The 15,297-nt window shown below is 43.4% G+C and overlaps 1 protein-coding gene across 3 annotated transcripts in view; it reads right to left on the reverse strand.

Annotated features, from left to right (window-relative positions):
• The window catches only part of klf12b (Kruppel like factor 12b), a 39,553-nt gene that overhangs the window by 8,934 nt on the left and 15,322 nt on the right, over nt 1-15,297 (reverse strand). For all 3 annotated transcript variants that reach the window (XM_056388644.1, XM_056388646.1, XM_056388645.1), the window contains exons 2-4: nt 14,574-14,656; nt 7,186-7,738; nt 3,600-3,735 (exon numbers count right to left, since the gene is read on the reverse strand). In XM_056388644.1, coding sequence (XP_056244619.1) covers nt 3,600-3,735; nt 7,186-7,738; nt 14,574-14,656 — 772 coding nt within the window. The remainder of the gene's footprint in view (nt 1-3,599; nt 3,736-7,185; nt 7,739-14,573; nt 14,657-15,297) is intronic.

The following is a 15,297-nucleotide window of genomic DNA, read 5'->3' on the forward strand; positions in this document are numbered from 1 at the left end:
AAGACATTACTTTAACTTTTGAGAAACTGTGATAGACATTTTTTATTATTTACTAACATTACAGCTTAAAGATGTATGAATTCATTGGAAATAATTAGTACTAGCAGTTTCAAGCAATAGCAATAGGAGGCTCCTACTTATCTCCTGAAAGATGCTGCTATCAGTGTAAGCTGGTATTTATAACAGCAGCTTTTTATACAGTAAAAGACCTATGTTCAATTGGTGCATTTAAAAATAAAAAGCAATGTGCAAGTAGGAGTTGAGCCTCAAAGTAAAAAGTAGTCTCATGTATGTATAATTACAACATGGAGAAGTTGTGTTTTAAAGATTGTCCTTTTACTGAGGGCTCAGCTGAATAATTCCATCAAATAATGGGACACAAAGTTTGGCAAGGTCAGCAGAAAACAATAAACACAAAGATTTGAGTCCAGCATATTTGTTGGCATAAACAACATATCTTTATTGTAGCTGCTGTGTGAGAATTAATGTCTTGTATTTTCTCATGTGAGCCCAGAGGCAGAGTCACACTGCTTTGAACCCTGTGTCAGCGCGGCATCACGGCTGTGTGAATGCGTCTGGTTGTGTCTCCCAGAGCAGCCGAGAGAAATAGGAAGTACAGCTGAGAACGATTTCAAACAGAGCTGACCTCTGTTTTGGTTCCTTCGTTTCCCCTTTTGTTTGCCCCTCTTCATCCAATGCTCTCCGCACATATGACAGAGCGAGAGAGACGCAGAGACTGTGTGTGTGAGTGTGTGTGTGTATGTGTGTCACCTGTAACGGGGGTTTCCCACAATGCAAACACAATGCATAAGTTCTCATAGGAAATGGGGTCAGTCTCAGCGCAGCAACAGCTCTACGCGGTTCTTGAACAGAACTGCAGTAATAGTGGAATGATCAAGAAAACAGGAAAGGGAATGTGTGAGCGCGTGTGACTGTGTGTGTGTGACTGTGTGCGTGCGCGCACTGGAAGACTGCCCACCGGGCATTCCTGTACCTGTCCGAGGATACTACCCCTCACCTCACCCCTCTCCCCTCCCTCCACCTGCTTTGCTCCGTTGCCCCCAGGTCCTTGGGGACAAGCCAGACTTCAACAGAGACAACCCTTCCAACACAAGCCCCTGCCCCCAATGCACACACACACACACACACACACACACACACACACACACACACACACACACCTACACCTTCCTTCCCTTTCCTATCTCCCTCTAACTGTCTTCCTCTCTTTCGTTTGCGCTCTCCCACAATAGCCTATCCACTGGTCCCCAGGGAAACGCATGAATATGGAGGAGGCTGCCCAAGAAGCACATGACACACACACACACACACACACACACACACACACACACACACACACTCTCTCTCTCTCGTTCTCTCTCTCTCCCTCTATCTCACTTTCCCCTTTCACTCATTTATTTATATATGGATACCTGGATTGGAGGCTGCAGGCACTCCTGTCCTCCGCCCTTACACTTCTCCTCCCTGATGCAGCCTGGATGACTGCTTGTGTAAATATGGATACTAAATTACATAAAGCAGCTCTTTCTACACTCACAGTGTACATGTTTAAATGAAAAGAAGAGAAATATAGCAACACAATAGAGTGGCATGTTTCAAAGAAGTGCTGTCGGCTTCTGTTGCAGTGCAGATGTCCACTGAGCGCATGTGTTGTGTCAATACAGAATGCACATTCTTCCAGCGTGTAACTCAAGAAGACTACAGACCTCTTTGTTTTTCACAGACAAACATGCAAGTCTGTGTTCCTGTTGACAATGGCTGACCTCCTTCTGGAACCAGCTGTTCTGTCCACTGTGCAGAAACACGTGCATGCATACAGTACAAACACACATACACCGGAGGATTAATACTTATGGACGTGAACACATACTTTTTTCACACACACACGCGCATGCACACACACACGCACTGTCACATACACAGCACGCACACAGGAGCACAGTTTCCACACAGCACAGTCTGCACTTTGCACACAGAGAAGTGAGTGTGTGGGCAGGCCCTGGCAGGGCATTGCTAAGCCTGGCTGGTGATTTATCTCCATAGTGAAAGCTTGGGCAGTGAAAGGTTGGGTCCTGCCAACCTCTGTTCTCCTCTGACCACCCGGTACCCACGTGTGGCACTCAGGGGCACGCCTGTCCCTCTCAATAACCTGCACCGAAACCTGAGTCCTCCTGTGAGTGTCTCTGAGTGTGTATTTGTTTGTGTGTGTGTGTGTGTGTGTGTGTGTGTGTGTGTGTGTGTCTGTGTGCCTTCCTTGAAACATGGCAACCTCTGCTTGTACCACTGAACAGGCACAGCCACAGTACTAGTTTTTTTTTACCACAATGTGTTGCACAGTGCCACCACAATAACCTGTTTTGTTGCATTACTGCAGAGGTTCACACAGGCAGCAGTGCACAGGCAAAGAACGCACAATGTCAACCCCGTAAGCTGGAGTGTTACCACCAAAACACAGCCAGCCGGCGTTGGCCTACCGTCAGCCTCAGCCTTGTTAACGTTGCTACATCATTAACAGGATTCTCACAGAGTCCTGGAATAGTTTCCTTACAGATAGTCTAAATAAAAGTCCTATGGGTATTAACTTGAGTCTGGCCAGGCTGCTAGTTATGACTGTTCTGGGTTTATGTGTGGCAAGGCGGGGGGAAGGGCTGGGCCGAGCCAAATGTTTCTCTGCATCTGATTTCCTCCTTCTGATCGGAATACTGTAAGCTGTCATTCACTGGGGAGGGAAGTCTTTTCATTCAACACAGATGGACTGGCACCACAGGAGTTGTGATGTCTGCAGGCCGAGCAGGGCATAAAGTATGTCTGAGCCATATGCAGCCATATAGATGCACACCCACGCAGACACATCCAAACGTGGAAGAGCAGTTAGAAAAGCACACAGAAATTCACAATGCTGGGACTTACACTAGGTTCATATGTAAACACTGCTCTCATCCAGAGTGTAAGGGAAAACATTTCAGACCTCAGTACAGTGGTGTTTAGATTCTTCTGTAGCTAAATGTACCTTACGCTTTTTCACTTTGTGCAGTCACTTTATGCTTTCTCAAACAGTCTGTTCCTCTTTAAAATTAAATTTTCAATATATTTTAAGACTTTAAATATCACTAGATATGACAAAGACTTGTGACTACAGGAAAAAGTTACTATCAGCAGCCTGGAGTGGAAATAGCTGCGTTAAAGAAGATTGCATCAAAATAAATAGAGATTTGCACATATTCTCAGATATGAGAATGTTTTTCTAAAAGAATGAACTTTTACATCTATTAAACTGGTCGCAACGTTAATATGAGCAGTGACATTTTATGCTCCTTCCATGTTTTTCACGATTTTTTTGTTTTTGTTTATATTTATTTGGATTAGATACTGCAAAGTGCTGTACAGTATTTATTTGAATAAACAGCTACATGTAACTATGTACTATTTGGGTTAGTCTCCAACACTAGCAATCCTATAACAGTGGACAGTAAGGAGCGTGAGGATCAAAGCCTTCCTGTGACAAGACTGAACAGAAATAACTACTTAAAACACACACAGACACACACACACACACACGTACAGATCATGATACTCACTCTTGTACGGCGCGGGCTATAGACAGCGCAGTGGAGCCGGTCTCATTAACACTGTCCAAGGTCACGTTTGGCAGGTCGTCGTCATCGCTGTCACTTTTGATCTGCCTTGGCGACAGGCCATTGGGGTCTGTGTGTGCTGCGAGGACGGGACACAGACGCAGGAGTCAGACACATGATACTGGAGCCAGCCCTGGAAACTTATAAGGCATATCACATTGTGTGTGTTGGAAAGTGTTTCTAATTGTAATGAGGTAATCGCCTTCGTACTTTATGTTGTCATTTCATTTTTAAAGGAACCGTCCTTTAAAGAAGCTCTTGTCATTCAGGTCTGTAATTATTTAATTTGTATATATAGTATGGGTGTTTATAGCTGTGTGTATCTGTGTATCAAGGAGGTCGCCTCAGTGCTGATGTTTTCAGTCAGTAGTGATCAATCAAACAGAATTCTGAACTTGAGGACAGAACAGCCAACCATGACAGTGTACCCAGTGGTTACATATGCACAGAAGAGCAAACAAATAGATACACACACGTGCACATGCACACAGACACACCCATGCATACACACACACACACACACCCATGCATACACACACACACATATTCTTCATCAGCCTCCAAACATAGAGATAAGGAGCTGGGTGGAGCATTGTTTGGGCGTTTGTTGTCTCAGAGCAGTGTGTGGGAACATTTGTGCATCTTTTATTGAGTGTGTTTGTGTGTGTGTGTGTGTGTGTGTGTGTCTCTACTGAATATGTCGAAGTTAAAAGTACATGTGTATGCATGAGTGAGGCTCAGCGGAGCACTGAGTTCTCCGTCCCCCTACATGTGCAACTGACAGAGACTAATATTCATGATAATGACAAACTTCTACATAAAAGGCCTGGAGAGGACACAGAAGTCGAAACCCATCCATTCACCGCTGTATCTTTTTCACAGAACATCCTGATAATTAGTAAGCTACCTTTGCTGAACGTTTGACTGGCCACTACGCTATTAAACCATGACCCTCTGAGCCAGTGAGCGCAGGGGTCCCTGTCTCTACATGACAAAGTTACATCTGTTCCACAAGTTGTGACAACTTCTCCCCTGGACAGCTCATTGGAAACATTGCCAGAGCCTGCAGCCACTCTGTCCTCTCTGTCTCCATAGACACAGGCTGCACACATCCTCAATAACTCAAGAGATGAATGTCAGAAAAGTAAAGACCTGCCGCTGACTACTTGCCAAGGAAAAGTTCCTGGAAATCTACAGTGTGAGATTAAACATTGATTAAGTAATATAATAAATCAATAGAAAGGAAGACAAAATGAATCTCGACAGAGAAACAACACGGTAAGATATTATAATAACTAGTCTTCTTTCTGAAGATGTAATCATCACAAACACTGAATATATTAAGGCATACAGTATTTTCCAGTACTGCAACACCCCAGTCTACTGTAATCCTGGTGCTTTTATAAGCCATCAGGACTTCACCTCCTCTGCCCTCTCAGCCGAGACTGTGGCCATAATGTCCCATAATAAGGGTCTAGAGTTAGCAGCAGACATGGTGTTATTACTTGGAGGGAGTGGAGGTGGGGGGGGAATAATGCTGCGACTCTGTTGGAGCTTTTGCTTTTAAAGGTCTCTAAATGTTGTTGCAGACTACGACATGCAGAGTGGTCACCAGCTCGCCTACCCTATGGAAAACCTGTAATTAGTCAGAAATGCATTGTGTGTTGGAAAGGGGTATTTTGAGCGAGGGACACAAAGGAGGAGTGGTGGAGAGGTGGGCAGAGCACCGGATTTCTTTCTTTCTCTCCTGTTGTTTCCAGTCAAGCCCTGTTTCCATGGCAACCTCCTGCCGGAGACAGGGAGACAGCAGTGAAAGGAAGGGTACCCGCCCTCTCTTAAAGAGGATGGCCAACCTGTGTGTGTGTGTGTGTGTGTGTGTGTGTGTGTGTGTGTGTGTGCGTGTGCATGTGGGAGAGTGGATGAGTGTGTGTACATGCAAGTGTGTGTGCATGCAAGTGTTCTTGTATCTATGTTGAGAGCTTCAATAATCACATTCAACTTCACATGGGCAGAAAGGGCTTTAGTGTGTGACTCCCCTGATGTCAACAACTTATTTGTTCTGCCATCAACCAACAGTGAGACCTGACAGGGAAAACTCCAGATAACGCAAGACCAAAAGAAAAATCAACGTATATCCGAAATGAAATATAATGTGATGTTTTGTAGCACTACATTGTTTTTAATTGACTGTGGGAAAACACATTAAGTTCAAGTAATAGCTAAATGTTCTGTTTGCTGTCTCAGTAAAAGTGACCATCCACCACACCCAACATTTTATTCTCATTCACCCCTTTTCCTTTGTGTTTGGAGCCTTCAGAGCTGGGCACCGCGAACGGTGGGCTGTGCATATGTGCGTGCATGTGTTTGTGGAAGTGCCACCCATCTTCAATATCCATCCACACCCTCTTATGCAAGTCTTGTTTTTCCTGTCCTTCCTTCTTTCCTCTCCTCTCCTCTGGAGCAGACATCCAGCACTTAAAACGCCCATCTCTGAGGACCACCCCACCCAGTCAGCCAAGTGTCTGTCTGAGCACATGCTCTAATTACACATCTGTTTGTTTGCTTGCATGTACAGTGCATGCACGGGTGTGACTTAAAAGTCCAAGTGTGTTTGTCCATCCTGCAGGGAGTGACGAGGAGCAACCTCTTTTACAACCAACAGTTGCCCTGTGTACGGCTCAGAGAAACACCTACTGTAGGCTCTCTCACTGTGGTTGGCAATAAAACCACACCCAGTGAGAAAAACCAATAACACTGTCTAGGTTGGGCCAAAGAGGTCTAATACTCACACTGTCTCAGATGTTTGCGTCTCTATAGAGGGAAAGGTAACAAGCGGTTACCTGCACTAGAGGCTATTTAAGACATCGACGCCAAATCTCTGTCGGTAAAAAGATGGGATCCTGTTAAGCTCATCTTCACTCTAAAGGGGGAAGTATTATTGCCTGAGGGGGTGTATCAGCACAGGACATCTGGACAGACACATATAGCACTATACACAGCTCATCAATGGGATATCTCATGCTACATCACCACTTCTAAATTGCCAAATGACAGCCGGGACCTGTCTGTGTCACCTCTTGTTATGGACTCACTTTATTCCACTTCGTAAAAGGTTCTCAGTTAAAGTTTTGGGGTGTTTCAGCACTCCTTAGCAGGGATATTACTGAAGGGTATTGTCATGGCGGACAACTGATGATTAAAAATATTTAACTATTTTGATTTAAGTGAATAATCTGTGAGATATTAGATTTCTAATTGATATTTCTCAGTAGGTTGAGAAAGTGTCTATTAATGCTGGAGGCTAGAGTTTCTTGAGAGACTTTGATGCAAAGTAAAACTAATGTATTCATGAAGCATTAGGACAAAGACTGAATCATAATGCATTCTCATTTCCTTTACAGATTTAACAGTGTTTCAATAATTACTGGAGAAATTACAGTGTTTCTAACGGAAAATGAGATTTAATATAAATCCCAAAGAAACAAAGTCAGCCATATGAATATGTAGTAAATTTGGAGAGCGGTCTCACCTTTGCCCTGGCTTTTGACCTCATCCAGCAGAGGTAGCATGATGGCGTTGTTGAGGCTGGAGGGTGATCGAACGGCAGTGGTGTACATGAGGGGCAGTGACTGTACCACAACCGGGATGCGGTGAACATGGCTAGCCAGCTTCCCTGCTCCCTGCAGGCTCAGAGGGCTCGAAGGAGGCGGCGGCACAGAGTGCAGGATGTGCAAATACGGCTGACCTCTCACCCCGGCGCCAGGGGCAACCAGAGGGCCTGGTGTGAGCACCGATGAGGCTGAGGTGATAACTGATGGAGAGGAGGAGGAGGAGGAGGAGGAGGATGACGACGATAGAGAAGACGGGGAGAAGGCGGATCTGAGAGGGGATGATGATGAGGTCGTGGTGGTGGGGATGGTGGATGAAGAGGAGGGGCGGGGTTTGTTGATTGACAGGTCGACAGGCTCGGTCTGTGTGTGGAAGTGCAGGTCGTGAGCGAGCAGGTCTTCTGGGGGTTCGGGTTTAACTCTACTGAGGAAGAAGGGGACGTCCATCGCAGAATAAGGGCGCACTTTAGGCGACTGCGGGAGGAAAAAAAAAACGATGTTAGATTTTCCTGATCATCACTGATCACTTATGTCATTTTAATGTCTTACAATTACACAAACCTGAGACTCACAACAGGGAAGAAAAAAATAAGTCACACAATTTGCTTACAAGTGATGTTTTTATGGCATTAAATTTCACATTTCCACTAATGTTCTGCAATAATCTGAACTGTCTCATTAACCAAAAAGTAAGGACAGTTGTTTCTGTATAAATGATCACATTCAGAAACAAGACTGCATGATAGAGATGTGTCAGAAAGGTATATGTGAAAATTATACAGAAAGGACCAGTTAATTTCTTCAGGTTCATTCAAGCATTCAACTCCTCCCATGAAGTCCCTATGGTTAGCATGATGTCATTCGCAGATGAAATACAGAAGTAAAGATAGTGTCTCTCACACTCGCCTCCTTTCACTCTCTCTCTCTCTCTCTCTCTCTCTCTTTCTTTTTCTTGGCGTGGGTTGCTCTCTCTCTCTTTTCCTCCTGTTTTCCATCACTCCCACAGAAACGCAGCTCTCTTGGCTCCTCTTGTATCTCTCCTAAATCTCCTTTGTGACGGTGGAAAAACATCATATGGGCTCAATTTCCTGACCGTCTCTCTCTGTCTCTCAGCGATGGGCCTCCTAAGGCCAACGCTGGTGGCTCGGTGTATCCCTCAACATATCTTTCACTTAACACCAAGCAGACTGTAACACAACCGCTCCATCTGTCTGCACAAGTTTCAGGAACCTGTTTACTCGGAAAAGATAATGGAGAACATACAAAGCAAGAAAAACGACACTCACCCTGCTACTATTTGTTCCTCCTGACTCTCAAACTTTGGACACACTTTGATATCACAGTCTTTTGTTTTAATGTCAAATTAAACACGTTACATGTGATGTAGCTGATCTACACTCACTATGTTTGATGTGGGAGGGGTGCTAGAGTGTGTGGCGAGTGGTGTTGATCCTCCCAGTGGAGTCTCTCAGAGGCTGACTCACAGTTAAGGCCATCAGCGAGTGAGCATATCCAGGATTCTTACTAATCGTACAGGAAAAGCTCATTAAAGTTAAAGGAAAAACTCAGCTGCAGTAGAAATGAGAAATGTTCTGTACTGTGGATTTCTCGTCCTCACTTTTGTTTTTCAGACTCACATTTCTTTCCCCTTATGTAATGCTGGCTGAGAGTGGATCTGCGGTGTATTACGAATTTTTGGAGTGGTGTGTGTGTGCGTGTGTGTGTGTGTGTGTGTGTGTGTGTGTGTGTGTGTGTGTGTGTGTGTGCATGTTCTTTTATGTAGTAGCCTGCTATTTTTACTCCAGACTTGTATACTCGTTTTCAGCCTACAGGAAATGTTACGACCCCATGAATCAAAAAGTGCTTCTCCCTGTGTAACTCCTCCTCAGTTTGAAAACAAACCCTACCCCTTGAAATATGCCCTCTGATGACCTCTGGACCTCGGTGGAGTTCAGCTCAGGGTCAGTGGTGTCAGGTCAAGGTTCACAGCACATTATGGTCTGCTTCATAATACCACCCACCAAATACTTTCAGTAGGGTCTCTACAGGAATTTATGTATAAAATTATGCTTTGGGGGAAAAAAACAATATAAACATTTTATTGATTAATGCTTTTTTTCTATTTTGTGAGGATACAAGCAGCCTTAGGTATCACATCTGTAATAAGCTCAACCCCAGTCTTTGTGAAAACTGGGTAAGATGATCCTTTAGGTTGTCCTGTGATGTAGAAATCATCACACCTCCTTCATGGAAACTCATTGTAGAACAGTTCAGTCAGAGACACTTCCCTCAAGGAATTGACCATTTATAGCAAACAGTTATACAGTTATATTTGGCGGAAGAGACACTGCCTTTTAAAGGGAGCTCTCAAAGAATCGGAGGAGTAATAACGGTTCTGCTGGGTGAACTAATCCACCTTAATAAACATATATATACACGGTTGTTAGATACACCAATCAGCCACAATATTAAAACCAGTTGCTGGTTTTAATGTCGCGTGGTTGATTGATGTATAGTAAAGTCAAGCAAAAGCTTCAATAGGAGATGTTTGAGGTGGTGGTAATGGCACAGGGGAATCAGTTTAATTTAGTGAGAGTTGTCGGGTTATTATATGTTATGTTACGTATGCAGGTGTCAGTGTTTACAACTTTGATGAGAGGATGAAGCGGAACTATCGCGTTGTCACGGGAAGAGGAAAGAGACGCACCATGAGAGTGAATTGTGGGAACAGCAGTCAGGTAAACTTGTTCTTTCCTCTCCAAGTTTGATGTCAGCAAATAATAGCAGCTAACGTTAAGTGCTAGCTTGCAGTGCATCTGTCTCTGTCTGTTTCTGACTGAGCTGGGCGGGGCGTCTCTCGGTCTGTCTGTGCTGTGTTCTGTGACTTTATGTCTTGACCAAAGTGAGAGCGAAATACAACTATTTATTGCGTTTGATAAACGCCAACTGGCACCAGTGTTTATAAACTGCAGCTCGGAAAGGATTACGTGTCGCGCATGAACCAGTGACCATATGTGTGCGCAGCAAATGAAACGCACCCTCTGTATGGAGCGGTTCAGGCAATATATGGTGCACATAATTTTAAAAATAATTATGTAGTCTCTTGGTCGGTTTTATTACAACTCTGGACTAATGCAGGATGGAAAGCAATGGAATGACATTGACTATTGATTCAATATTGAATTTAAATGTTGATTAACTGGGCATGCTGGGCAATATGGATGCACATCTCTCAGTTAATAATAACCATCAATTATTCAGCCACAGCATAAACAGTGTTTTATATTTGAAATGAGGAAATCTGGAGGAGGCCATTTGAATGAATGAATGGGCGTGATGCAGCTGAATAGCTAATTAATAATAAAGCTGCAGCCATAGCCTATAGGCTTATGTTTACATTGTATAGCCAAAACTAATTGTATCATATTGTCGAAGACTGGACTAATTACCAGGCAGCAGAGCCAAAGCTCTGTGTTATATTTCATTATTTTCTACATTTCATATTGATAATATTGTATCCACTTATCTTACAGTTCTATTGAAAATATTCAATTCCATAAATATTATATGTTTATATCTCATTCTGTTACGTGTAGGACTACGCATTCTTAGACTGACAGATGGAGGAAGCAGTTTTAAAGGAGAGAGGATTGTGGTGGGAGCACTGGGGTGTCAGGTGTGACACTGTGGCAAAAATCTGTGTAAGCCTACTTTTTTTCCACACAGAAAATGGATCAGAAATCATTACAGGAATTGATGAAGAATCGGCCAAATAAGCAGAATCGATAATGGCATTGGTATCAATAAAATCTTCTCAACTCCCATCCCTACTGTACCTGAATGAATACGATTGGATTTTACTCATCAGCTGATGGCCAAACAGCTGATGCTGGCTCTACTTTATTGCTCTGGCTGAACTAACACAACACTCCACTTTTGAGTTTCTGCACTCATAAAGCTAACAACGTGTCTACACAGGAGGCGTAGTGTGAACAGCGTGTCAGCAGAGTAACTTCACGGCTCCGTCTGTACCTACACAGCATGCGTTCAGGCACTTATTGAGTGCATATCACAGAATCTCATACACCATCACTGTACGCGTGTAAAACTGAAGAAAATAGTCTTGACGGTAAAAATACTCTTACGTGCATATAGCACAAGTGAAACGCGAGCCATTACCATAATTACGCAGCCTGTGTAGACAGCTGGATTGATTAAAACAGAAGCATATCTGGTCCATCAGACATATGTGAGACACACAACTGAAAAATGGAGTTAAAATGCTTTCTGTGTAGACGCTGAGTAATGCAGCCTTGGGGTGACTCACTGCTGACCCTCCTCTGTAGAAGATTTCAGATTTAACCCAAAGATAGGTTGGTTGACTGGACTATGTAGGTTTCTCAACTGATTTTGTCCCTGGTCATCTAATGGCGACCTTTTAAGAACAGTTCAAAGAAATATCACTTAATTGTCAAAGTGCGTTTGTCATATGAAACGTCTTCTGTGCTTCTCTTGCATTCACTGATGATGTAGCCTTTCTTGACAGAGCCTCAAGCAATCCTCCAGTCGCTTTTGCATGTGATCTCTCTGTGTTTACATGCTGTGTATAGGATGTGAGTGTCACAGACTGCCTGGAGCTATACTGCCTGAAGGCTTTGAAGCCATTAGCTCCATTGAGGCTGATATGAGTGTTTTGGAAATCTTAGCTTCCTCAGTGAGGGCCCTTGGAGTGTGTCGGCTGCTAGAGTTCTGCACTTGCCACTAAATCTATATATACAGATTACTACAGATTTAAGCTGTTTTTTTTTTTTTTAATCTATGATTTATTCATTGCTAGGACCTGCTTTGATAAAAGCCACTTGAGGAAATGTTACGTGTGGCATGTGATTATACTGAGGCTAATGGCTACAAAGGACAGATATTGTTAGCTTTTGTACTTGTGAGCACCTGACCTCTTTGGTTATGGTATAATCGATGTAACAAAAAGCAGAATATATCCTCAAGTGGCATTCTCCTTCGAATGTAGGTGAAAGCAATAAAGACACCAACATTCAACAAGTTGTTGCTTAAACTGAACTCTAAAAAGCAGTTACTTTGACAGTTAGTTGAGCAGAAGACATCAAACATATCCTGTAGTAATGCACTGTTACCCATGCGATAAACTTCTAAAATGTGTAACTGTGACTTGATTAAAGAAGGTAGCACAAGAGGACTCCTAAGTTAGCAAACTGAACCAATAACAGCAATATCAAGCTAACTTGGTCATATCCAAAAGAGCTGTCATGTTATATTCAAATTTTTAGCTACAATTCAAAAGGTGGAACATTTTTATTTAACATCTGACCTGTAATGATCGGCTTCAATTCAAAATTCATCTTTCTGTACTCCAGGTGTCTCTGACCAATTGCATGTCCTGTGCTGAATGGTTAATCAAGACATCAAACCATTTGGGAAATAATGTGAGGAAGCATTTTCCACTTTTCATCTGTATAAAAGAATGTGTACAATGTGCTGCGAAGAATGTATCTCTTTATTCACAAGTGTTAGGCTCATTTCCATGGTAACACCATAATCATCGCAGTTAGGGATAATGTCAGTTACAAGGAACTTGTTAACATTGATCAATCCTCTGAGTAAAAAAAAAAAGGGAACACTTGTGTGGAAAGGTCAAAACAACACTGCACGTTGTTACACAAAAGTAAAAAACAGAAACGCATTTGCATTTTGGGGTTAGGTTCAAACAGATCTCAGCCAGCACAAATGGAAAACTAAAGCCACCCCCACTTTCATTTTGACAGATCCAAACACACGTATGCGCTCAAACCTACACATACTCACACACACTGACACACATATAAAGATATGCTCGACCCGCCTGCCTGCCTGCCTCTGTCCTCATGCCATTGTCTTTATTAGGGGATACTGGTTAGCGGGGCAGATTTTCCAGGCCCTTGCGGGCGAATTGTCTAACGAGGCAGACCATTTCCAGCAAGCCCTTGGCCCCCCGCCACCCAAATGAAGACCACATTTCTGCAGCAGCCTAAACTGTCTGTCTGCATCTGCCATCGAAAGGGAAGCTCAGTCTGTTAGGGCAAGATTGGATCTCGGTGCACTTCAAAGCTGTGTGGGCTGCAGCGCTTACATCCTGTCTGTGACTGACATCACTGCACGTATGGAGAATGACTTCAAAACCCCAGGTATTAGGTAGCAGTGCAAGAGCTCAGCTCTCAAACCCTGGAGCCAAAGATGAGAACAGGACACCCAGAAAGTAACCACCTGCTGCCTCCCTGTCAAGTCCTTAGATATGGAGAGACAGAGTTGGTTCTTATCAACACACAGCACCTCCACAGCCAAACAATTCTCTACAAGACCTGAGATAACCTGATGGGTTATCAGCAGTCGGTAATTTTCTCATCCATCACGGCCTAATGTTTGTCTCAACAGAAACTACTTTGCTCTTCTCCTACCAAGTGCTCTTGGTGATATATTACGGGTCAAGATATTATTGATATGTTATGAATGGAAATCAATAATAACGGAACACTAATTCATCATGATTACAAATATTAAGTGGCTTGCACCCACTGCACACACAGCTGTGGCAGCAACACAAAGCCCAGGTTACCTAGCAACAGCTTCACCATAACAAGACCACTTTATTTCTAGGTATGTTGGACCAGAGAGCGCTGATACTGTATGTGGGCCATGAAACCCTGCATGAGGTAACTCAATTATACCCAAAATGGTCAGTACACACTGTTTAATTGAACAATAAACCCAAAAATAATGACAGTGATAGTGTTTACAGAGAATGAGTACACCGTGGTGTGTTGTGTTTGTGTGTGTGTATTGGCATACGTGTACTAAAGAGAGATGAATCATGTATGTTTGTGAGAAAGATGGAGGATGGGAGGATGAAGGGAAACTGAGAGACATAAAGGAGCAGGAACAGACAGAGATAGATAAGATTTAGAGGTTCCCATGTGACCCTCCTCCCTGGAGCAGTGACTACATCTGCACAATCACCCCCAGCCAGCACAGACTCTCCGCTGGCCCCAGTCACCTCCCCGAAACTCCCCCAATGCATTCCTGCTCCAGCTGTGGCTCTCCTCCTCTTCTCGGTTCTTCTCCTCTTCCTGCTTACTACCATGCTCTCCGACCACTCCTCTTAGCCCCCACACTCACTCACTCTCTCACTCACTTGCTTAAGCCTGGGAGTGATTATCGGCCCCTTCGCCGGGAGGAGGAAAGAAGGAAAGGAAAGCAGGAGGAAAAAAGGGAATTGTCTGGAAAACAACTGCTCTCTTACCCCTTGTTCCGATTCCAGGGGCTCAGCTTTGACTCGGACTGCAGGCATTCCGTCAAGCATTAACATCCTGTTTCTGAGGCTGCCTGTGAAGGGACACAGAGGAGGTGTAAGACGGGTGTTTTTAGCATGACTAAGCAGGTCCCACACTCAGCTATTCACACATGGACATCTACAATGTTGTGCTCGCACCCACTGAGAAATAAACACATTTTAAATAGACACAAATTAATGTTTCAAAACCATCAGAATCTGCAGGACAAGAGATGAGCGCAAACTGTATAAACTCAGAAAGTGCACAGCATGACTCCCTCTTCTCCATAACAAAGATTTTCAATTGCCTGGTGGGCTGCTGTGGAGCTAATAACACTTCATAACATGGAATAAAATCCTCTTAAGGCTTCAATGGAATACAAACACTTGCTTTGATATGCAGTTACTCAACACAGCAATGGCAGCAGCGCAGCTGCACAGACTTTCATCTCGAACCACTGATTAAAAAAAAAAAAAAAAATATATATATATATATATATATATATATATATATATATAATTGAGTGAAATTTTGACATTTGACAAATAATTACTCATGATGATATATGTAATATTAACACCACATTATGGCACTTGCATACAACACACACACACACACACACACACACACACACACACACAACACACACACACACACACACACACACGCACACAATACCACACTTCTTAGTAC

This window comes from Seriola aureovittata, chromosome 11 (genome assembly GCF_021018895.1).
Source record: "Seriola aureovittata isolate HTS-2021-v1 ecotype China chromosome 11, ASM2101889v1, whole genome shotgun sequence".
Lineage (NCBI taxonomy): Eukaryota > Metazoa > Chordata > Actinopteri > Carangiformes > Carangidae > Seriola > Seriola aureovittata.